This window comes from Haliotis rufescens, unplaced genomic scaffold (assembly GCF_023055435.1).
Source record: "Haliotis rufescens isolate VD_foot unplaced genomic scaffold, xgHalRufe1.0.p SCAF_1, whole genome shotgun sequence".
Taxonomy (NCBI): Eukaryota; Metazoa; Mollusca; class Gastropoda; order Lepetellida; family Haliotidae; genus Haliotis; species Haliotis rufescens.
This window is the reverse complement of record NW_025963779.1, coordinates 78,108,820-78,136,201: the sequence shown is the minus strand read 5'-3', so window position 1 is coordinate 78,136,201 and position 27,382 is coordinate 78,108,820. Positions and strand designations below refer to the sequence as shown.

Below are 27,382 nucleotides of genomic sequence, written 5' to 3'. Positions count from 1 at the left end.
AAAACATTTGTAATATTGAACTGAATGATGTCTCCTCCATGTTTATCAATATTGATGGTGAAATAGGACAGGTTTAAGGGGAAGTGTACACGCAAAAATCACTTTCTTTCTTTTTCTAAACAAAACGCAATTTTAGAATTAGTTAGTATCTGTGTTTGAAAATATACACTCATTTTTTTCACAGTGAAAGTAGGAAGCTCACAATCGTGTGAAAATGATATGCCGTTATGAGGCCTTCGTTTTTTCGAGCTAAACAGGCCTGAGTTATCCCCCTTAGATTATGACGTAATTGGTGCCATTTCAACTGGGTCCCCGTCTATTCTCAACGCAAAAGATATCAAGTACCAGTTTGCGGTAAAACAACATGGCCTACGACACATTCCGGCGCAGTGGTGACTCAGCATAACACTATGCTGGCTGGCATCTGAGACGCAAGAATCACACACCTGTACCTACACCATGTGAAGCGGCTCTAACAAAGCATGATGACGTCATAATGTTTATCAATTGGCACCAATGACGTCATATTGCAAGGGGCATAAGCCATGGTGTTTTTGTTATGGAAATAGAACACTTGGTAAATGTGAAAAATATAAATAGTTTTAATGCGAAAAATATGTTAATTAATTGTGATATTTTTATATTTTTGTCTATGACATTTCTAGGTTAACATTTTTAATGTGGAAAAAGTACAAGAAAAATAGGTTCATTTCCGTGTGAACTTGCCCTTTAAGACATTACTTTTAGTTTTCACAAGTCCAAAATATTATCTACTACAAGGTAACAAATAATACTTTAACACAGACCAGTAGAATCATTTGAAACTGATACTGGTAAGAGACATTCTAGGATTTCATCTAGCCAAAAAGAATTGCAACTGCAATACATGATATTGAAATTTATTCTCTACAAAATCAGTGATCATCAATTGTATTAGTAAACATTTTCAGACAGGCTGCTATAATCTGTCATACAGACCCTGGTACAAGTGTATCCAATACACCCCAGGCAAGTCAATGTTTGGCAAGTCTAGGTTACTGCAGTATCAGAAAATGAAGAGAGTCTCTGGGCTCCTTTTTATTATATTTTTATTAAGTTAATTTAACAACTGTAAGATATGTTCATTTCAGAGACTAGATGTTAGTCTAAGGCTGCTACAATTCGTCCATGGGAAGCCTGGAATTAAGGTCACCATGTCACACATTCCTGACAGTGGTGACCTGGTCTGACCTACTTAACCCATCCAGGTGACAGCACAATAACTTGACCCAGGCAGCAGACACAAGAATCTGTGTATTTGACATCATTTGGATGGAGCTCATAAAGTAGACAACAGTACTCCACCTTTCAGAAGTTCATTCAAATACTCAGCCTGCATGAATGTAAATATTCTAAGGAAGTCACTTAGACAAGTCACAGATGACAATAATCCAGATACATAATAATTGCAAATAAAGATAGGAACCATTACAAAAAAAATTCTTATGCAAGGAAATAAACATGATAAACAAGAGAAAGTTTCTTTCATTTTCGACAAGAAAGAAAAAATAAAGAGGATAAATAATTTCAGGAAACATGGGGAAAGAAAACAAGTGATGTATACAGTATAATACACAAGTGATCCTAATTATGTTTGGATTAAAACTAATCAAAATGTCCACCTAATGCAACCCTATTTCTTACATAAGATCACTAAATCAACAAGTGTACTGGTAACACAAATACAATCTCTTTACAATTTCACATATATATATAGTCTATAAGCACATAGACATTTTAACCTCAAAGAATGCAAGTTGTCAGGCAGGCGTATTTGTCTGTTATCAGGCAATCAAGTTCAAACTTTTAAATTTATAGTTTTATTTACCTGCAATTTGTCAAAAGTCTTATCAGAAGCACAGACAATCCTGGTGAGGCCTAAATCAATCTTAATTCTGATTCAATACGCCGGAAAATGTTACCATCTTACATTGGTTGCGGCAATGTTTTTAACAGGTTCTCTGCATTCAAATCAATACAACATCTCATTATACTGATCCATCTGTCCAATTAAAGGTTCAGGCTAGAGGTTGTGAACCTGATTTCCTGTTAATACAAACATTTGTGTCGGGACGTTGTGTAAACGTTAATCCTTAACCGCAAAAACAATCATCCAGCAGCAGAACCACAGCATGCATCCACAATCAATATAATCAACACTCAATAAGATAATAATAATTACAGTAATGCTGGGTTCAACACTCACTACAAGTGTTGACAATCAATAAACCGTGTTCCGTGTCACTGCTCTACAAGGTAAACGCTGATAATGTATTTGTGTCAGCTTGGGGCTGTGTCACATTAAATTCATCTTCACCTTGTGCACTGCCTTCCACAATAATCAATACTGCAGTCCATATACACACCAAATCAAGTCTTCTTTCCATGCTAACAAGACAACTTGCACAAATTTAGCCACTTTGAGTGAGTAAGTTAGTGAATGGTGTTTAACCGCCATATTTAGCAACAGTAGAAACCACCTCCAACTTATATTCCCCCTGGAACATAAGGCAGGGTTGAAGCATGTATGTCAGAAGTTTGGGGTATGATTGTACACTCACTCATCAAGAACTTTCACGGGTGGAAAACCAACTACCGATCTTGAACCATTGGGTGTTTTTTTTAATTACATGTACTTGGTTCAATTACATACGTCATGTCATAAACAAATTGACAACAGTCCTCATTTCCTCCTACTAAAACTATAAACTTAAAAAATTTAAATAAATTCAAAATCAGAAACAAACTATCCTTTGACGTGTCATTCCTAAAAAAACACTTTAACATTAATTTCAGACACCCAATAATTCTTTTAAGAAAACACATTAAAATTTTCATTGAAATTACTAAGTCCACATAATCTTGCTGTAATGACAAAAGATCGAAAGATCTCCACAAACCAATCATAAACATGGTAAGATCCAATACATCAGGATATCAAAGATGTACCAATAAAAATTGTTAATAAAGCTAAAATGGTTTCTGAAAACATTTCCTTAGATCTGAGGATCACCAATATTCCATTACAGACCCAATACTGGTATTGTTACTAGCAATGTTAGCCAATACCTCGCAGCTAACAAGCCATCTCCATCTTCTAGCCTCCACTATACACTGGGGATGGTAGTGCCCTATGTCTCATCTGTTTGTCCCCATCCTTGATCAATATTTCATGTCAAGAGCAATATTGTAACTAGGTGCAAAAAACATAACTGAGTCCTTTACAGTGCTCACTCTTGTCCACATATCCTTACTTTTATTACTTTTTGTCAAACACAACTTTCTTTACTTTCCCAAAACAACATGGTGCCGTTTGTCACGTATAAATCCTGTGTAATACTTTGTTTAACCAGTGAGTTCAAGGAATGGGTAAAAAAACGATACAGCACAGGAAACAAGGAAATCTTCAAAGAATTAGACAAAATTCAACTGTGCAACACGTATTTGCACATAAATGTAAAAAGTGATATTTCATTTCCGTAGAGACTTATTCTTATTTGCACCCAACACTAGGATAAAAGTACCATCTGAGCTGAGCATGTGGAGCCCAACAGCAACAGACATGTCACTGGTTATATTAAGTCACTGTGACAAACAGGCAACATCTTGGAAATTTAGTGCTTTTCTTATTCTCTGCAAAATTTCCCATTCCACACTGTAGAGATATCGACTTCAATGTGGCCCAAGTCTGTACTGATCATTGCCTAGCTGTGTTTTTTTGTTTGTTGTTTAATGCCGCACTCAGCAATATTCCAGCTATATTACAGCAATCTGTAAATAATCGAGTCTGGACCAGACAATCCAGTGATTGATATCATGAGTATCGATCCACGCAATTGGGATACGATGACATGCATCAACCAAGTCGCCCTTACCTGTGTAATTGATATGGTATTGGAAAATTGTTGTCCAAATGTAAACATGGAATACTAATCTGTCAGACTCTTACACAAATAAAAGTTTTTCATGATAGTAATGATCAATGCTCCACAGCCAGTCTACTTGAATCAAGAACAGTTTCTTCCTGAAACTGACACTACTTACGAACTTTCCACAAGTTTCTTATATGCAGGGATAGACACATCCACTAGTCTGTTTGTACGAGACAAGTGACAATGTTCAGGGGTTAGTCAATTTCTCCCAATATCTATCTATTTTACATGCCCTACCAGTTGGATTTGCATCGTTAGAAATTGGCACTAGTCTTATATAGTCCTTGTCAAACTGCCCAATAGTTTTGGAATCATAAGGACGAGAAGAAATTTGCACTTTTCAAGGGTTTTTGCTATATGGTATATTTAAAAGGACCTGTGGGCTAAAACTGTTAGTTTCTGTTGCTGGATCTGACCAATGGTGTCTACTCTTGATAAGATTGAACATATTTAGATTTCAGATCAAGTGTCAGAGTCAAGATATGGCACTTTCACCAACATTTACTATGTAATAATATATCAATTCATTTTCTAGAACAATGCCTGATTGTCATCAAAATTTCCTTAAGATGTTATTAAAATGTGATACAGATATAGCAAGTATAGAAGAATGTCTTATCAATAGTTGATGAAATCATGAAAATGTCCTGAAGCCATTTATCTCCAGCAAAGTAACTGTGTCTGGATCAGGTCACCATGGTAACTAATCCCCAATACATGTGTAGAAGACCGTACCAGTGGAAATTGCTCTAAAAGGAGGTCATCGAGCTGTTCTGCAGGAGACTTCTACCCATAATTCTTTGAACAGGCTAATTGTAAAGAAAAAGACAGTGGTTACTTTAGTTATTATTTTCAGGTATGTTTATGAAGTTTGGACATAGTTACATTGTGGCCAACACACAGGCAGATCTGGGAACAGAAGTGACTGTAAAACACTCCAAATCTTTCACTCTAGAAATAGCCATAATTGTCCACATACATAGCATATAAGGTAAAGTGACTGAAAAGGGTAAGTTTCTTCCTCTTGCCTGATTAACAAAGGATTTCATCACCACACCAATACCTTAATACAGACTTTCTTCAGTCGTATCACTGAGATGACTTTGTGTAAACAGCATTTGTTTATTTTTGTGTACACTGCTGGTCCAGTACCTGTGATAATCTTCATTCGACCTGTGAAGATTCTGGTTGATGTATGTCATCGTATCCCAAATGTACAGATAGATGATCATGGTATCAATCATTGGATTGTTGGTCCAGACTTGATTTTTTACAGACCACCATTATACAGCTGGAATATTGCTCAGTGTGGCGTTTAAGAACAAACAAACAAGATGAACTTCATTCACAGAACAGTAATCCATTACTTCATCCCACTAAACCAGAATAGAATCTAATATCACCAACCATGCTGCTCATAATTCCATGTAAGATGAACCTTCACAATCTATCGGCAAAATGATGAGGCTAGGCCAGCATTAATCACCGACTCTGACGGACTACATCCACATTAGACTACAAATACACTGTCAACAGTCAATGATGGGGAGTTGTGCAGGTAATTAATCTCTGATCAACGCCAGCAAGTGAACATGAAGACTACTCATCCATGACGTTACAACATCCTACATACCAATACATAAAACCATCCATCTCCCTTCACAGTCAACTGTTCAACAGAGCTCAATCCCAGGTTGTTATTGACCAGGACAAACATATCCATCATGTTTAATGTCACGTATATATAATTATGATGACTGAATAGCTTGTGTTCAAGATCTGACAGTATTATATGGTTTGTTGGGAACACTTAAAGCTACTTTGGTCCATCCAGTTTCTGGGATTAAAATACAGATGTCATATATCTGCAGTACACAGTTAGTACATACCAATCCATAAAGTAAAAGTCCACTACATATCATTAATATTGTTGAATGTTTGTGTACGGCAATAGAGTATGTTTTGTTGGAAACAGCTAATAGTGTTTGAGACCATCCAGTGTCTGGGGTAACGAAACCATGGACTTATATAAAAACAGCTTTTTCAGGACTGCTAGTCTGCGACTTTAGTCACTCGTCCAAAGTCTTTAAGTAAAATTTCTTATGGTCAAGTAAGATCAGCTTGTACTAGTCCGTATATTATGACTAATATCAAATATCTAATAACGCCAAAATAGAAGTGTGGGCAAGAAGGCTGCCCCATGTCAGATGTATGAACATTAATGACTTGTCAGTTTGTTTCAAACCAGTCTTAAAAAGGAACTGTCCAGTATGTTGGTTCTGTCAATGCAACAGGAAAACTACAAATCTCACTAATGTTTACCATTCTTCGGGTCATTCATACAGGGTTAGACCGCCTAAGTGGTCTTGGGATAAGTGCGTCCGTGCACAGGTATGGTGAAACATAACGGGCAAACCAGGATTCAAACCCACGTCCAAAGCTTACTGGCATGCCCAAGGAACGCAACGCAACTCAGCACAGCGAATTTCGGCACCTTAGATGACTGGGTCACCCATGCCCCCTCTGACACCATGGTTATGACAAGCACCCTCATAGATATATCATCCATAATCTCCAACACGATGATAAAATTAACATTACAATTTATTTAATTTATTACCTCCCAAAAAGTTGGAACAGTGTTCAAATATGTTGTAGTTATTTAGTTCTCAACAACAGCTCTTCCTTGGCACACATCGCCTGCTGTACAACAAGTACAGAGCACTGTAGAAGAAATGCAAGTCAGGTATTTCACACACAGCTAGTACCTGAGCATTCCAATGAAAGCCACAGAATGACCTCTCCGATCCATAAATATGCCTAGTGCAGTTTCAGCATAATCCCTTTTATATGCACTGATCCAGAACATATCAGAAGTACACACATTATGTAGGTATGCACTGAAGGACTTAGGTCAGACTAACTTTGCTTGTGCAACAGTGTGTAATAATCAACCAAGTTCATACAGCAATAGACATTGGTTTTTGTATAAAGACTAGTTTGTTTGTTTGTTTGTTGTTTAACGCTGCACTCATCAATATTCCAGCTATATGATGGCAGTCTGCAAATAAGCAAGGCTAGACCAATCAATCAATCCAGTGATTGATATTATGAGCATTGATCTACGCAAATGGGATACAATGACATGCATCAACCAAGTCAACCAGCTTGACCACCCGATCATGTTAGTCACCTCTTACGACAAGTATAGCATGTATAGTCGCCTTTTATGGCAAGCATGAGTTGCTGAAGACCTATTCTAACCCGGATCTTCAAGGGTTAACAATTAGTGAAATATGCTGTTGCTGTATTGTAAGATGCATTGTAAATATGATTCAGGGTCTTAAAGGACGCAAAATATTGCATCCTTTTTCCCACACAAATTTTGAATGGATGTGGACAATCTGGTTGAATCAGCAATGCAAGTTGCAAGGATGCAAAAAGTAAATGACAGTTTGAGTCATTAAAACCAATTCAATTGATACTTAACGATAGAAACTGTTTTAGTCAACTAGTCCTTATAATGAAAACCTATAGTAAAACCCTCAATAATGGCAAATTTCTACTAGCCCTTATGATACCTTAACTATTGGGCAGTTTGGCAAGGATCATAGGACTAGTGCCAATTTGGAACACTGTTGTAGCCATGGTAGAAAGCATATAATTTAACTTCTCCCAATCACTAAGACTTGTTTCAAACAATGTAAATCCCATTAAGAGTAAGTGCAAGACTTCTTCACATATACCATGTATACAAGCTACTTTATGTGATGCTAGTACAGCCAACACACAGGGACAAACCAACAGCGTGAGTAGGAGTCCCAAGGACTAACTATTAGGGGCCAGCTAAATCCAGGATGATGACTGTACAAGAATGTTCCTCTGATTTTGCACATTCATAGAAAATGTTGGATCATAATGTGATTTTTACTATTTGTTAAAGGTTACATAACCGATAACATTTCGGTTTGTTAATGATGGTCTGTATTGCCTCTTATAAACGTGATTGACGTCAACAATCTTTGATTAAATATATTCATAAAACAAGCACATTATAATAATATTGTAATGAATCTGCAGAGCTCCAGATAAGCTTTAGGTGTTGTGGGTATTTTACCCATGCATTATAAAATCATTGGGTATCAGTAATTCTATCTGGGTATTCAAATTTCTGTTACCCACTAATTTTTACACATGTGGGTATTTAAGTTAAATATTTAAAAACACTATTCATCTAGTCCCTGCAAACTGGTGTCGTGTGGGTTCAAGAGCTTTATAATTATAGGACTCAAAAATACTGCGATACTTCCACAAGAAAGTGTGATGGCAAATGATCATGATGTAACTGTCATCGTGGAGTTTGGCAAGGTTGACGGAATGCCCGTTTATAATTTCAAAATAAGTTGCTGATTTGCTAATCGAATATGCAGGGTTACTTCACAATATTTTGATGATACGCACAAGTTTTAATTTTGTAGCGTATCTGTAATGTTCGTTGCGTATTTGATACACTTGGATGTTATATGACTGCGTATTGCAGCATTTCTGATGCGTATTTCACGTTGATACGCAGCTTATCTGGAGCTCTGATCTGTCCATCAAGATGATATCAAAATGCATATATATATATACTATGCGTCATTGTTGATGATCACGTCAAATTTTCAACATCCAAGAGCGCAGTCCAGTTCCATCTTGAATAAACCATGTTATACCCACATTGACTGTTACTTGTCATGCATTGCACATTTGCTCATTTCTTTGTGTTTTGGTAAGTTTTTTCCATCATCTTCAATTTTTGCACTTGTCATTGTTTTCAATAAAAAAAATAATTCAAGTTTCATAAAAGCATCCTATCAGTGTGAATTAGGCATTAACATGTTCTTCAACTGTAAATCACATTGTAGACATACTCAAACCTTTTGTCATTGTCGGCATGTGTTCATGCCTGACAAACTACATACCTACATGACCTATCAATAATGATGCTGAGAAAATGTACTACAATTAACCAGTGCATTATCATACCATCCCGAGCAACTTGTGCTATTACAGAGCAACTCATATCACAAAAAGCCTGCAGTTTCAAGCTGCTTGAACTATGTAAACTACCGGTACTCACAAGTTAAAGAGCACACACATTTGGAAGGCTGTTGCAATACCCACCAGCCGTGACAGACTAACTATTAAATCTTTGAAAGGCATTTAGAAGTGATACACACAAGGAAGAGAATTTATGGATGTCAATTTCTTTTTGAGGAACACAAGGTGAGGTGTTCCTCACAATAAAGAAGACCCATAAATTCTCTTCCTCAGATTAACTATTGTCATATGAAAAAGACAGGTGTTCTTTAACTTCTTTTGAGTAGTATATGTACATGATATAGCATGAAAATGAAATATCTATAATACTCTTCCCAGAGCAATCTTTGAAGTCAGATATACGAGAATAAACCAACAAACAGAGCTGATACATATCCTGTACAAATATAAACAGAAATGCTAAGTCCACTCAAGACACTGGTCCATTGACATGGATACATAGTAGGACTGCAACGAATACACTATGAGGCGAATACGATTCATATCACGAATATAGGGTAACGAATAAGAATATTTATTCCCGAATACAATAACGAATCGGCAGTTGATGTATAATTTATTATATTCAGTGAAAACTAACATAAATTATTTGACATGGTTTGATAATTAGTAATATATTATACATTTATATACTACATTTATCCAGGTACTATTATCTGCTCAAATACGATAATGACCACTGACCACAATACTGTCAAATTATATATATGAGTGTTCTTTAAAGAAATCTCTGCATATAATATGTTCTTATGGATATTTTTAGGTACAGGGTATGTAGATGCACATGACTGCATATTCGTAAATATTCGATTCTAGTGACCACGAATTCAATTCATGAATGGATACGGTTCGATTCTCTGAATACACGAGTGAATCGTAACAGCCCAAATAATAGTACTTCAACACACTCCCTTTGGTCAATTCAAAAGTAATATGCCTCACTGAGAAGATATGTGGATCCCTGATCCATGGACACTCGATGACCACCCCTGAGGTAATTAGCGAAAGGGCATCACCATCAACAACTACTTGATTATCTCACCTCCAGTAGGGCTTGACTCAGTTTATGACCAATCACCATAATGTTGTTACCCACCGTTAGAAGATAACACTAAGCTTGTAAAACCTCCTTGGTTAACGGCTATTTTTAAAAATTATAAGTTGACGTTCTTGCAAAAAATTCTGGTTGGTAGAAGGGAAAATTAAAAAATAATAATAACAAAGCAAAAAGTGAGCAGGACTCGCTAATACCCCTGACTTTGACGCAAACATATTTCTAAGTTGAAAACATGAGAAAAAGCAATATTTTCTCAGAAAATCCACTTATCGAAATCAAGCCTTGCACTGCACCTCTACTAGTGGAAAACACACTGTACCCCAAATAGAAAAGAATCCATGAAGTAGTTCTAAACTTGTAGGTCGCACAAATATTGCAGTAAAAAATCATTCAAAACAAGACAAAAAAGCATTATTTTCTGAGAAAATCCACTAATCAAACTCTTCACTGCACCTCTCCTATTGGTATAGAAAGTGTTCACCAAGTTTGAAAATAATCTATGTAATAGTCCTCAAATCGTAGGTCACACACAACAATGTCCTTGGATGGACAGACAGAAGGACGGACGGAATCCTTGGTTTCTCTCACTAAGTCGAGAGAATAATAAATTTAGATTAGCAAAGAAATTCTTATAATTGCTTAATAGCCAAGGAGGTTATAAACAAGCAACAAAGCTTCTGAATCCATTGCCATGGGTACAGTTTTAGTTAATCTAATCATTAATCTAATAGTTGGCCATGTTATAACCTCAATATTGTCTTGCAGGTAACTATGGTGTGCACAAGTTTTTTGTGTTGAACATTCAAGTTTGCGAAAGTGCTTTTCAGATTATATTTTTTCCCCACTTTTAATTTTTTTCAGGGTTGGCAGAATCTTTAAACCAATTAAAAGAAGTCTTGCAAAGCAGTGTGTCTAAATGACTCATTTTGTTTCGTCAAAAAAAAGTCTGTGTGAGTTTTCTGATAGCGAATGGGTGAAATATCCACAAAGTGTGGGGTGAATCACAAACAGCCTTATGGAATAAGTACAAAGTCTACATAGTCCATAAATCCATGGATTTCCTAACCTTTAAATCTGTGGGTCATGATGACCCCCATGCTAACAGATCACCAGTCAAACAAACATATTGACAGGATCAGAGCAACTGTTAATGATTCAGGCTGTAGAGGATATAACGGACAGGAACAACAGGAAATGCTGATAGACGATTAATCAGACACTAATAAAATATGTACCCATGCAAAATTTATATTCCTTCACCAAATGAAATGGCATCAGAAGCAACACCAAGGGTTGGATCCTGGGAATCATGGACTGACAGACTGCATCAAATACGCAGGATTTCTGCATTGGGAAAACACTGCATATAGATTGTCAAACGTTGTTGTCTGACTGAATTACCAAACAGGGCTAGTACCGGTATACATTGGGGGAGTCTTCAGAGATGGAAATTAGCTGAAACCACAAAAAGTCCACAGGGCTAGTGGGATGTCTTTTTCTGCTAGCGATGTCTTTTTCTGCTAGCCCTGCAAGAAGTTACTAGTCCTTGTGCCAAAACATCTAGCGTGGCGATTTGACAAGGGGAAATATAATTTACATATGTAGAAACTTGCATGCCCTACGGGATAGTAGAATTATGATTTTATTAGCCTCAGGTAATTTCTACTAGCCTGGGGCCTACGGACGAGTGCAAATGAGCTTGAGTTGACTTTTAACTCTCCATCTTCATTTGTTATAAAGACAGGCTTGAACAGCTCCTCATTGTCAAAGGATAAGATCGGCTTAAAGGATAATGTGTCAAGCTTGTCATGCTTGTACAGTGAGAATAACAAATGCTGTGTGTGAAAAGTGTACAGGTCACCAGTGCCTGACAGTCAAGTGTCACTCGATCACATCACCATTTGGACATCTACTGAAGAGGTCATCATAATAAATCACACAAGCTACCTCACTGCAAGGTTGAAAACAGGAACAGGGAGGGTCAAATTGAGAGTAGCAGCAAAAATGTCCCCAAACATTGAAATAGATCGTTTGGTATTTTTCAAGAACTTCTTTCTTAAAGTTTTAGTTTTGTTACCACAAAAATGAAAATGTACCTCAAATAAATTGCTGCCAAATAATTGCTACTTAATCATTTGTAGCCCTGAATGCTACTCGTCAAAAAAAGCAGATTATAGCTATAGTTCATAGTGCTCTTATATCATCTATATGACTGAGCATTGAATGTTAAATGTACCTTCCAACATATACTATTATCAGCAGCCCTTGGGTAAATATAAAGAATACTCATCACGGTTAATGGCTGAGTGTTCACAATGTACTTAACCTGCACCCAACAAAAGATCTTATTAAAAGAAATGAGATAAATATCTGGTACTAAAGGGTTTGTTAGAGCTATAAGTAAGCCCTTACTAGCCGCTTACTTACTGGCTAGTGACAGCTTGGTGAAACACAGCCAACACAGAATTACCACAGCCCCTGAGGACAGCTGCTTTGTGAGCTGGCTCTCGATCGCCCTGTCTTGGTGTGTGATTCTTCAGGAACAACTGGTTCCAGGAAACAAGTGGTTCCAAGAAATGACATAGAAACAATCCGAGGAATGCAGAAAGGAACAAAACCATTTAGTTTTGATTTTGACTGTTTGTATGAAAAGCAATGCCATTCTTGTACTGCTTTCTAAATACATGCCTTAAACTTAAAAGTAGAAATAAAAATGTTTTTGCAGAATTGCTGGTGACACCTATGCTATGATCACATGATACCTTAACTTTTGGGCAGTTTGGCAAGGACTATTTACTAGTGCCAATTTCTAAAACTGTCATGTCTACTTTTGTCTAGCATATTCATTGTGACCAATCTGTAAGTATATTATAAGCATATAAGCAATGATAAGACTGAAAATTTACATGAAGACAACAATTGACTTCAGGAATTCAAACTTAATTTTTTTTTTTTAATGTGACAATTCAATACAGGTGCCTGTTCATTGTTTGATACTGAAACGGCTCAAACAGATACAATGTATGTCAGTCCAAAAATCAACTCTGTATGCAATGAATTTGTCATTAATTCATGCTTGTTGTAGCCATGTGCATGATGTGTCTGAAGAGTAAAGAGTGAAGCTAAATACTTTTAGGTCTTATTTGTTCCTTCCTTCCATTTAATTGTTGTAAGAAATACAGAAAGGAAATCGCTTACGGAGATACAAAAAGTAATTTCATTATCGAAATGACATTGACATGGACGTGGGATTACTCAATTAACACGAAAAACATTCAAACTGTTCATGCTATTAGGTACAGATGCATGGGATTACCAGTATACCACGATATACTAATGATTGATATCACAATACAAATACGCTGGCAAAATACCGGAAAATTGCGTTTTTTTCAAAATCATGCATATTTTCATCTTGTTGTCAAAGTTTACATAAGTCACAAGTCCAATAGAAAAACAGAAAGTAGAAATGGTTTTCTGTGAACGAAAAAGCAAAACCTTTCAAACCATTTCCTGTATGTAATGTGTCTTATTATCATGACTATGCATGTGTGGTGACCATAGCAACATCAAACAAAATGGCTGATGACAACATTGTTGTCAAAAATGAAAAATGTTCAGGGAAATTGAGGTTCATAACAAATTACAGCTGAAAGAATGCATGCAATAAACTGCGGTACTCGCAATAAAAATATACATGAATCTTTACTGTAAGAAATTGCAATACGAAAGTCAAGCCAATACCCATTAATTCTGTTAAGTCAGAAAGAAATCAATTTCAAATTGATGCCAGTTGAAAGAAAGAAAAGTCTACAGGTTTTGTATGACAGGCATCAGGTACCATGGGAAATGGTCAGATTTCTGCTACTCTGGAAACAGTGCAATCTTCTAATACAAATACTGGTCAAAAATACCTCCACGACTTATTTACAAGAATCAATAAAGTCGACCAAAATGACAAACACCATGGCAATGACTTTAACTGCAGTGGCTAGAGAGGTCAATATGACTGAACATGAATAAGTAGACGCAGCTTATACTGAAACTTATTTAATTATCACCACACATGCTTTGAAGGTTATGCTATAATTGTCAGTAATGGCTGACTAACTGATGACACAACAGCAACCTTCTGCAGTATATGCCATATGTAAGGTCAGACTAAACCATTGCACATGGTTCAGTGTAATGTTAATGATTGATTGTAAAGATCTTACAAATTGATGCTAATTGCAACATGCCGGTGAACTCCTGCAGAACAATGAGCATATAGTCTGGCACTGGTTACCATTTTGAGCACGGAGGGAGGGAGGAAGGGAGGTACAAATACAGATGTTTAAATTAGGTATACATGGATATGTAATGTACGGTCAATCAGGGCTTCTTGTGAATGCTGTCAGTTGTGTGGTCATTGATGAGTTTAATCTTAGATTTTTAATGTTGAGACTGCATAAGTCCTTAAGTTTATGAGTTTAATTATGACTAGGCCTCATATCTTTCTTCGAGTAATTGTGTCTGACATTTTTGAAAAACAACCCAAACAACATCTGCAAGTCGATTGTTTATAAGTAGTAGTAGTAGTAGTAGTAGTAGTAGTAGTAGTAGAAGTAGTAGTAGTAGTAGAAGCAGTAGTAGTAGTAGTAGTAGTAGTAGTAGTAGTAGAAGTAGTAGTAGTAGTAGTAGAAGCAGTAGTAGTATAAATGGTCATGTTTTATAAACAGAGCAACAGATATAAGGAGATGTACAATTATCAATGTATTATTGAATATATTAAGGTAAATATCGTAAGCTAATACTTAAGCATGTAAACATAATATGATACTCATCTTCAAGTTCAACAGAAGCTAAATTACAATATGTACATAGTAGGGATGTCACAATAAATTGAAATATTGATATATTGCTATTGGTAAGCACTTAAAGTCAATAATTCAATTGTTAAATCAGTTTCCGATCAATAATATCGAATAGGAATATTGATAGTTTCGATTGTATTTACCATAACACGCTCACGAACGCAGCCAAGTGAGGATTAGAGTTAACTGCCCTTGATGCTTAGCAACCGGTCTTTCTTAAAGTAAAATGGCGGATGGTGACAGTGAAGTGGTGTTTGGAAGTCTTATGGTTATCACATTCAAAAGAAACTTCTGTTCCAAGATTTAATTCAACTCTAAAATTCATCTAAAATGATACAATGAAAACTATCGATATGCATGTAATAGTTGCTTGCAATATCAACAGTTAAATACTATAATTTCTTTCAATATCAATAGTTATCACAATAGTAATTTCCAGACCAATAGTCACCCCTAGTACATAGAGAATCAGAGTTTCTTCCTTTATGTATATTCTTGATCTATTTACATTAAGTTATGTAAAAGATAGTCTAAATTTACAGAAAACTCTTCCAGGGATTCATAAAAACCTTCAGTGCACTGAGAGAAAACATGTCCAGTTTTCGAAATTAAGCATGAACATCAACATGGTCAAGGATCTTCATCATAACCTGTTAAATGTTAAAAGTTTCAATTACCACAAGATAATATCTCAAAGATTCCCATGCCCATTTACTTCAAAAACTGTGCATCAACACAGTTTCAAACACAAGGATGTCACCTGACAATCGAGGGAACACAATGTATGACCTTTGACATGAGCTTCTTTGACAGTGACAAGAAAAGAACCAGGTATTTAGTATGGGATCAAGGCATGAAAAACAAATGCCACATGATTTGTCTGAGAAAACATCTATGCTTCAATCGCACCTATGAATGAACACGTTTTACAAAAGGAACAGACTTTGGTAACTCTGACACCCAGATGTTTCCTTTCATGATGGCTTCAGATTACCCTGGGTCACTGATACCTCCAACAACAACACATGGGATCCTCCATTGCTTAGCAATGAGGGTGATGAGGGTCCCTTAGCCTATCATTTTACTTAACAGGTCAATTGACCAATACTAGGCTATAGGGCCTAACAAATGTTATGATTCCGATATTTACTTTCAAAATACGATCAGAGTGAGTGAGTGAGTATGGTTTTACGTCGCTTTTAGCAATATTCCAGCAATATGACGCGGGGGACACCAGAAATGAGCTTCACACATTGTACCCATGTCGGGAATCGAACCCGGGTCTTTGGCGTGACGAGCGAACGCATTAACCACTCGGCTGCCCGACCGCCCCAAAATACGATCAGAAGATGGGTTATTGTTTTCTCAGTTTCTCAAACCCTTACAAATATTTTGGCAAAATACTGTAAATTTTTACTGGGTTTGCATAAAGTATATTTTCAAGTGTGAACCTTGTGTACAAGCACAAACAAAATACCAGGGTCTGGGTTGTGAATCCATACCACAAAACACAACCACATCTCATATGCACTCGGTTCACTTAACATGCTTAATACACAAAGTACTGGGAATGCACATACTTAAACACTCAGCCTAATAATAATATGTCTTATCACCTTTTAGGACAGAATATTTCATTCAAAATAAAGCCTTGGGTTCAAATACGGAAAATATGCCCATACTAGGGCTGTTACGATTCACTCGCGTATTCAGTGAATCAGACCCTATCCATTCATGAATTAAATTTGTTATTCGCGGCCACAAGAATCGAATATTTATGAATATGCAATCATGTGCATTTACATACAATGTACCTAAAAATGTCCAAAAGAACATATTATATGCATAGATTTCTTCAAAAACAACACTCTTAAAATATTTAATTTGACAGTATTGTGGTCACTGGTATGTCGCTTTTGAGCAGATACTAGTACATGTGCAATATATAAATGTATAATATATCAATAATTAACAAACCATGTCAAATAATTTATGTTATTGTTTCAATGAATATAACAAACAATACATCAACTGCTGACTTGTTATTTTATTTATTACTTAATATTTGCTACCCTATATTTGTGATACGAATTGTATTCGCCTCATAGTGTATTCGTTGCAGCCCTAGCCCACTAAACTGAAGTCACCATTTCATTCCATGTCTGAGCTCTTTTCAAATTCAAAAGCATTATGAAAAAACTAATGTGCCATTTAAACAGAAAACACTGTGAACATGGTGAAAAACAACTGAGGAGACCAATATGTCTTATAACATAAATATGATAGCCTCTCACAGCGTCAAAAATCTGTCACATTCCACATTTTGAAACATCAGTTTTGGAGGATCCCTTGCAATTTATTTCTTGATATAAGCCAAAGGGCTAAAATTGAAAAACATACTGTTTTCATCATGTTCATGCCCATGAGCTAAGAAATCCTGCAGGGACTCAGCCTTAAAAATATGTATTACATACACCACATGGCCCACAAACACCAAAAAGATAAGACCTAATGCTGAGGGACATACATATATTCTAGACTCATACATTAATATTGGCTCTAGACATTTTTTGACAATGAAGAAGGTGTCACTTTCAGTACTAGCCCACCCCATAACTTCAGATAGTGAATACCCACCACACCATGGTGTGGGATCTGTTCCAACCTAAAAATAGTTCCTATCCTGGTGGAATGTCTAAATCATTAGGCATCCAGACACTTTTGCTTTGCAGCTAGAGCTAGTTTCTATCCACAGCAGGAATACTCCCTGAAATCCTTAGGGTTTATTTATTATCTTATCACAAGGGTGGGGCAGCAACATATTTGGTAACCAATCATATTCTATGTCATAGCATATCACACAGTAGCAGACATTCAATATTGTCATTTTCACATAGCCAACAGGTTTAGCAGATTTCTGAATGAACATGATGAAACTGATGTTGATAGAGTTGAAATTGAATTGGTTTTTTTTAATGGTAAAAAATTAACATGGCCACAAGCATATTAGAATAATCAGTCCACTAGTCCTTATAATGATAACGTATAGTAAAACCCATAAAAATTGCAAATTTCTACTAGTCCTTAAGATACCTTCACTACTGGGCAAATTGGCAAGGACTACAGAACTAGTGCCAATTTCTAACACTGATAATAACTTAACCAGAAAATTATCAACACCAGGATTGTCTTGAGGATTTATTTGCAGCTGTTCAACATGATTACTCTGTCTCCAGATATTACAACCATGAAGTTAACGTTATCATGTAAGTTTCGGCCAGTGGGAATTCTCAGGCAGTAGGAATACTTTTACAAATAAAAGGACCAAGTAATTGTGTCAAGATGTCAATAGTAATGTAGGTGAGTAATTAGGTCCATAATACAGACATAAATAGAATGCGTACAAATCAATACGTACAAACTTTTCCCAAGCCATATGCTCAAGACATACATTGCACTGCTCAACACACATGACCGAGATACCAGACTGATGCTAGGTCTCATCCTTGCTATCATCCCATTTTTTCCTTTCGAAGCGTACACATTGTTCATACAAAATACAATTCCAAAGTGAGTGGGCATGTTGTTTTAATTCCAGTGAACCAGGAGCCTCAATTGATCAGTCAAATACACCCACAGTGACATGTACATGACAACATCTTCAAGACGGACGGTAACACCAATTCTCACAGGGTCATGTGACAATATTTACCAAGGGGCAATGTCCACTTTCCCCCTTTGACCGTGTGTTGACAATGAAACCTCTCTCCCAACCAACGTTTCCCATCTCTGCCTTCTGAGCAATCAATACATGCCGGCCTATGTAACGATAGTAAGTGTTGTACAACAATCAGTGGAAACCGTGGAGATAGAAATCCGGAGGGAGGACTCTTGATTGAATTTGTATTCACTTGCTGTACATACGAAGCAAACAAAACAAATTAAAACACTCAAATGGAGTTTATGTTTCATTCCTAATCTAATGACAACGTTGGCTTCAATATTAGTGAAGTGGAACAACAAAGTGTTCAAGTACCAGAGGTGATAACTAAAACCTTGAATTAGACGGAAGGATGAAGATTTCCCGATCTGCATTTTGCTGTTGGAATGCGCACTTCCATGGATACACTGATATCAAACAATTAACCAATGTAGAACCTTACGACACTCATATAATGACAACCTTACGACACTCATATAAAGACACAGTGTATCTCAAAGCAACAATCGTTCAGTGTATAGTTACACCCTAATGATGGTTGTTTTTTACTTGCTTCATACTCAAAAGGACACGCAAAAAATAACTCTGCACTTTTGGGGCCATTATCATAACCACAAGGACAAAAGTTTTAAGAAGTTATTTTGTCACCCTCATAGAGCGGTAAATGGCAGAACACGTTATAAGTGTTGCAGGCATGATGATCACATAAAGAAAGTTTCTCACAGTCGTGTAGGTCATCTCTATCACTGAAAGGATTAAAATACAAACTATAACTGCTGTTCGCAGACTCAGGGATAGACACTAGTCCAGTAGTCTGAGTGAAAATCTAGATCATGTAGGACTGGTTTTCTCCCAATATGTACTTATTTTACATAACCATTAGTCTGAAATGAGCTGTGGGCTAACTAGTTGTATATGACCAGTGGTGCCTAGCCCTGAAGAATACTTCAGGGAAGATACCTCCGCCCCAGGTCCTCACTGATGTATTGATTCTGCATGTCCCCATCATGCTACAGTTTTCCTACTCAATAACCATTCCACTTCCAGTTTTACCAAAGGAGAATTTGGCAATAAATACACAAATTTATGACCATTGTGTATGTCCCTTGCATGCAACAGACCTAATTTTGTTTGTTCTAGTTGTCATGGTTACTCACAACAAAATGCTAAACATAGCACTGCAGTACAGGGAGTGCTGCAGTTGTGATTGCCTGTAATTCTGGAAATAGTATCTGCATCCATGTAACAACCGTCTCCTCGTCATCTGGAGGAAGACACATCAAACTCTACAGCAAAGCCCTTCAGTTTCAAGTAACAGAATTTGATTTATTTGTTTAAAATTGCTCAATAGGACAACTATTGGTTTGCCCAAAATAAATAATCTTTGACAGTGGTTATGAAGTGTTGGTGTTATCACTATACTGAACAAATTGCTGTAACAAATAATTGACGAAACATTGAATAATAAAACACCAATATGCTGTTTTGCTTTACCAGTACCACTATTTCAAAACATCCTTGATACATACCAAATTCACTAATCTACATGTATACTGGTTTTGCAGCTAAAAAGGAAAAATCAATAATGGTGGACTATATTTGCAGATTCTGTAATATTCTTTATTAATATAAGTTTACAGATCCAGCACCCACATAATTAAAAGTGAAAAAAAATAAACCACAAAGAACTATTTTCTGCCGCATACAAACTTGCATGTTACTAGAAATAACAATTGTAAATACAACAATAAACATGATATCCAACTTATTAAATATTGCACATAGGCCAACATGTTGAGATTACTTTTGGAGGGCAAAATTATTAATTTTGAAATGACATTCGAAAACTCTAATCTGAGTTTTTTCAACCTACCTACTATGATTTTTTTAACTTGAAATCAATAAACCAAGGAAAACAAAAAAAATCAGTCCATAACAGTATTTTTTTTGCATTAAAGCCTTAATTTAAAGGTAAAGACAGCAAACTTAAATCAGGAATAACTGTAAACATTTGACACCATATGTTTATAAATACCTATCTGTCAACATGACCTTCACCTTGAATGACCCTGGCCAGGTCAGTCATAATCCAATGTACACATTGTGTATATTTCATGTGTATACAATTACAAAACAGCAATAGAAATTGGCACTTTCCCCATAGCCCTTGCCAAAATGGCTCAATAGTTTAGGTATAATAAGGACTCGTAGAAATAAGCCATTTTAACACGTTTAATAGTTTTGCTGCATGTCATTACATGGACAAGCGGACTAAAAATGTTATCTATGGTGGCAACATGGTAGATTAGCTCAGTGACTGAGGGAAGGTAGAAATCAGGAAGCAGTTTGCAAGGTGAATTAAACATAATAAAAATAACAGGATATAAATCACAAACAACATGCAGTATTTTATTCTCATGAATTTTATACCAGGCGCGATTGATGTTTGGTAACTTAAGTGAAAACCCAGTAAGATTAACTGACTGTCTTTGTTATGACTAGGCTACAGTTTCACATGGTAAAACCCATCAATACATTCTTGAATATTAAATTATATTAATACTAAGTTATTATTCATAGTCAGTCTGACAGGACAGTTGGTAATAGACAATTTGACTGGTTTTGTACATTTCAATCTGTCATAGGCCAACTCAAATAACCACACACTCCTTGTTCTCAATCTACCATATCTACAGCTTATGTCTAAAGATGAACATGACACAGAACAGAAACCTTCCATTGATGAATCACCAGCCATAAATATGACTCTCCCAAATCTTGAAATTTCAAATATTCTTGATGAGTTTTAATGATCATGATGATACAAGCATTACTTTGGTGTTCAGAATTATTTTAGGAGATACTCCAAAGGTATATGAAAGTAGTCCCCTTGACCCAGACATCAACTTTCTACACATCGAAGGCTTAATGAACACTCCTTGAGTGATAGTATATCATTAGTATTCAGTCCACGGTAACACCCGTTACCAACAGGGGTCATGTGAAGAGTACAAGGAAATGAGAACTAGGCTTAAAGGTCAAGTTAACTTATTTCCCTGAACTTTTATGATAAAAATGTATCTGCCTACTATGAATTGGGAAAACAAACCAAATTACCACCAGAGCTCCAGATAAGCTGCGTATCTGCGTAAAATACGCTTCAGAAATGCAGAAATATGCAGTAAAATAAAATCCAAGCGTATCAAATATGCAATGAACATTACAGATATGCTACAAAAATAAAACTTGTGCGTATCATTAAAATATTGTGAAGAAACCCTGCGTATTCGATTAGCAAATCAGCAACTTATTTTGAGATTGTAAACGGGCATTCCGTCAACCTTGTCAAACTCCACGATGACAGTTACATAATGATCATTTGCCATCACACTTTCTTGTGGAAGTATTGTGGTATTTTTTAGTCCTATAAAGTTCTCGAACCAACACGACACCAGTTTGCAGGAACTAGATGAATAGTGTTTTTAAATATTTAACTTAAATACCCACATGTGTAAAAACTAGTGGGTAACAGAAATTTGAACACCCAGATAGAATTAGTGATACCCAATGATTTTAAAATGCATGGGTAAAATACCCACAACACCAAAAGCTTATCTGGAGCTCTGTACCACTGCTAAGACGTAATGATCCATAGATCCAGCTGTGAACTTATATATAAAATAATAATAACATTATAATTCATTTGTTACAACAATTTGACCTCAATGACAATACCACCAAGTCTTATTTCCCTTCAATTCTGACATCACTAGTGTCTACAACCACTACTGACAACATAATCACAAAAATATATATTTGACTAGTCAGTTTAAAAGTCTCCTTTGACAAAAGACATAATACAACTGCAAAACACAAAATATTGTATGTAATTGCTGAACATATTAAAGGTTTTCCCATTCAGAGAATTGATTTTAAAATCTTTACACAAATGGTGCTGGAAGTTTACAGTTGTCAGCATGCTACAATGTTGTTCTATTGCATGTCCCATGGTTCCTTGGCAGTGAAATCAGGTAGAAGATGCCATGTCAATTACATCATTAAAGGGAATTACAAGTGCTGTTGGTGAGTTTTATGACAACAACCCCATTCAAGATTGACACCGCCATGATGAACAGTCCAGACCTAAATATTTGATAATACATCTGAGGCACGTCTGTGAACAATGGTGAGGCATTAGTAGTATTCTTGAATGGCTGAATATCAGTTATCAGTTTAAACATGTTCAAATGATCACCAGTATTCAGTTATATGTAGATTTTCCAACTCCTATTTAAAGCCAAATCCTTCATGTGATCTCACTACATAACATCAGTACAAGTGATATTATCTAAGGACATGCCAGGAAGCTGACCGGCCAGGTGATCCATCAAGGTCGTGCACCTGTGCACAGGGAATTTACCTGTTGCTTCCTGGTTCAGGAACAGCTTGATCATGTTGATAACATGAAGGTGACATAAAATAAAAGCTGAATAAAGTAACTCCTTTAACATATGATTGTTCATGTGGAACAACATACTTGCCTATGTGATGTTATGATGTAATAGAGTTTATCACAAACAAAACTTGATAACACATACCAACTATTAAAACTTTAATTTTTAATGTTAAAGAGCTCATTGGATATAGTACCATTGCTTCAAGTCCTATATTATTATGGATATATGAGGAGAATATAAGATTTAATTTACTAGGAGCAAAATGATTGAACTGTCCAACTTTTGCCATTAGTTTGTGTGTCTTGTTTAGGTTTGTTTACATTTATAGGAGTCCAGTGATGTGTTGTTTCATCTATCTCAGACAGATTACTCAGCATCTTGTTGTACCAATGGAGGTTTTTATGATTGGAATGTTGTTGTAGGAGCACGTGTGGGCGCTTCGATCTCCTCCGTTCTGTCATTTGATCGCATACCTCTCAAACACGCCCCGCTTAGTAATACGCACCGACTGTATGCGGCTGCAAAGATGGCCGCCGCCATCTTAGGCAGTGTCAGTACCGTCCTCAGGTAAAGAGGGGTTTGGGGCTAATCTAAACAATATACACATATATTTACCATTTTTGCTAATATCCAACTCCATGAGATTGACGAAACTGCCAATATCGGGCGACAAGCGTCCGATCTCATTGTCACTAAGGCTCAATTTCCTCAACTGCACGAGACGGAAGAAGCCCTGAAACACACATATCACAGTTCAGACATGGCCCGTTTACATGCGATCTCGAATCAATCAAGGTGGTAGTTTGGGTCATACTTACTCGAGGAAGATCCTTTATTTGATTGGCATCTAGTAATAACTCCTCCAAGCTCCTGGCATATCTAAAAACATCATCAGGGACAGTGGTTAATCCCCAATGTCGCCGATCCACGTACTCGACTTGGCGATTACAAGCGCGAAACAGGGGTATACACTTGAGCATTTTGCCTCAAATTTAGCCTATTGACACCCACATCGACATGTAATAGTTGCTATAAATCCTTTAAAATCCAGCGAATGAATATGGGGTGATCGGGGCACATATAACACACTGTCTTTGCCAAACAAACTCGTCATACAGAAATTCGAATGCTGGGTTTGCACCATGTGACGTCATGAATCGCCGATATAGACCATAATGCACTACGAGCAGGTACGCGAATTTCTTCCGCTAGATGGCTCTGTGACCAAACGTAGACTTAGCGGGCAGGTGTTTTCGTACGGAAATTGCATTCTTGTCATGTTAACAAGATTAAATTGATTAGATTTGCATTAATGATCGGATTAGGCGCGGGCGTTTATGTAACGTGAGGCATAATGACCAGAGCAGACAGATTTTTTTTATTGAACAGGAATTTATTTATTATTTATTAAAAGCCTTACGGCAAAATTAACAAATCTAACTTCGTAAATGGTGCCACGTTGACATTATTTCTGACGTTTGTGGATAGGGTATATTTTTGGGTTGTGAGTAAGGTGGTTATTATTTTTACTTAAGCTCCAAACATTAAGTTATATTTCAAACAATATTTTTATTTCCATGAATGAAAACCTCGATAGGTCAACAGGCATACCGGGACTGCATGTTTTTAAACCCTGGGCTTAAACACGGATTTTGCCTATTTTAATTGAGTAACATTTTATCCAAATTCAAGCCCAGGGCTTAAAAACGAAAAAGGACAAATGCATGATAAAAAGAATGAATATCCCAAGTTTAATGAAACAACACTCACAAATGGAATGAGAGAGCTACTAAATAAGACGCGATTTTCTTTTCAAAAGTATGAGCTAAGAATACGTTCAAAACTGAAATACAGCTGTCAAACCAATATCAAAACAAAAAATTTTACGCAACGTAATCGATTTGTATAAACATGTAACATGTATAAGCGATTTGTTTGGGTAAAATACTCATGGAAAAATTCAATTAGCTTTGAATTTAATGCATCTGGCAAATGTGTGTTACCGAACAGTATGGTTATACTATTAATGTTATTTTAGAAAAAAATATTAACGGCTTGCTGAACATTTAAGTAATGTTCTTTATTATGTTGAGTAAAGTCTCCGGAGGCCATTACCTTGTGAAATCATAGTAACTATGTCTATAAGTCATATATACTTGTGAAAATAGTCCAAATTAATTGAGGTTTTACATACATGTACATTGTACATACAAATACATGTGCACCCATTCCTTCCTCAACCGTACCCATGCCGCACGAATACTCTAATTCACCACAAGATGCTTCCGCCACTGACCAATTCACATTGAACGTATGAATGGAACATATCATATGTACAGCACGCATGTTTGTAAACCTGATACTAACTACATACGCGAGCGACAAAGAAACGTCAGTTTCAAGTGACACCACACGCATGCTTCAACAGAGGACGGTACAAGACGCTGAGCCTGCATATGTACTGTGACATTCAGTCTAACCTTTGAACTCTTACCAAAATGATGTTAACCATCGAGTGGTTGATTTACAAGCATTGATCTAGGATTTGTTTGTTTGTTGTTTTACGCCACACACATCAATATAACAGCTATATGACGGCGGCCTGTAAATAATCTAGTTTGGATCAGACAATCCAGTGACTGACACCAGGAACATCGATCCACGCAATTGGGATACGATGACATGCATCGACAAAGTTAGCGAGCCTGACCACACGATCCCGACTGTCGCCTTTTACGGCAAGCATGGGTTGCTGAAGACCTATTCTATCCTGGATCTTCACGAGTCTTCATCTTGGAAATCGAAAGTTATGATATATACTTCAGTGTGTGCGTGCGTCTGTGTAACGCAAATGATCATCTTTGTGATCTCCTTAGGGAGCAAGCACAGGCAACCAAGTCTAACGCGCGGCTATGCTCTGTGCAGAGTTGCCTCCCTTAGGCTTTGGTTCGAATCCCAGATTCGCCCTGGTCATTATTCAGGTTTGTCAGCACCATACCTGTGCTCGTGGGTTCAATAAGGTGGAAAACGATTTAAACCTGCATCACTTTCAAGTCGTGATGTGACCAAAGTACTGTTCAAAATGAGGATAAGATGTAAGGATGAACAACTTCTTTATTACAGTTAGGAGCGCCGTTTCGGTGTAGCCTGTTCTAACAGCGTTATCAAGCAAGTGTTTGAACCTACACCGAAACGCCGCTCATAATTGTAATAGAGAAGTTGTTCTTCCATATATCTTATCCTTACTTAATTCTCCAACTTCTAAATGCCCCTCAAAGAAGTTACTGTTCAAAGTGGTTTTAATCCAAGTCATTATAGCTGGGGGAGTCATAAGTGTGGGTGTGGTCTGATGGTGAAGGTGGGTGTGGCCTGATGGTAAATTTGGGTGTGACCTGATGGTGAATGTGGGGGCGGCCTGATGGTGAATGTTTGTGTGGCCTGATTGTGAACGTGACTGTGGTCTGATGGTGAAGGTGGGTGTGGCCTGATGGTAAATGTGGGTGTGGCCTGATGGTGAATGTGGATGTGGCCTGATGATGAATGTGGGGGCGGCCTGATGATGAATGTGGGTGTGGCCTGATGGTGAATGTTGGTGTGGCCTGATGGTAAATGTGGGTGTGGCCTGATGGTGAATGGGGGCGGCCTGATGGTGAATGTGGGTGTGGCCTGAAGGTGAATGTGGGGGCGGCCTGATGGCGAATGTGGGTGTGGCCTGATGGTGAATGTGGATGTGGTCTGATGATGAATGTGGGTGTGGCCTGATGGTGAATGTGGGTGTCGCCTGATGGCGAATGTGGGTGTGGCCTGATTGTGAATGTGGGTGTGACCTAATGATGAATGTGGGTGTGGCCTGATGGTGAATGTGGGGGCGGCCTGATGGTGAATTTGGGTGTGGCCTGATGGTGAATGTGGGTGTGGCCTGATGATGAATGTGGGTGTGGCCTGATGATGAAGGTGGGTGTGGCCTGATGGTGAATGTGGGGGCGGCCTGATGATGAATGTGGGTGTGGCCTGATGGTGAATGTGGATGTGGCCTGATGGTTAATGTGGCAATGGCCTGATGGTGAATGTGGGTGTGGCCTGATGGTGAATAGAGCGTAATAATAACAATCCGTGTTTTGAAACAAATGTTATTGTCCGCCACGCCCGCTTGCAATTATTCATGCAATGGGCCAGTCAGTCATCATCATCGCGTCTTTATGAGACAGTCACAGAAT

At 37.1% G+C, this 27,382-nt stretch overlaps 1 protein-coding gene across 23 annotated transcripts in view; it reads right to left on the bottom strand.

Moving 5' to 3' along the window:
• LOC124147884 (protein scribble homolog) overlaps positions 1-24,331 on the bottom strand; it is a 122,524-nt gene extending 98,193 nt beyond the window's left edge. For all 23 annotated transcript variants that reach the window (XR_006862892.2, XR_006862893.2, XR_006862894.2 and 20 more), the window contains exons 1-2: positions 23,984-24,331; positions 23,781-23,898 (exon numbers count right to left, since the gene is read on the bottom strand). Coding sequence is in view for 20 of the 23 variants with exons in the window: in XM_046518705.2 (XP_046374661.2) it covers positions 23,781-23,898; positions 23,984-24,145 (280 nt within the window). In the remaining 3 variants the exon portion in view is untranslated. The remainder of the gene's footprint in view (positions 1-23,780; positions 23,899-23,983) is intronic.
• Between the last annotated feature and the right edge of the window lie 3,051 nt (positions 24,332-27,382).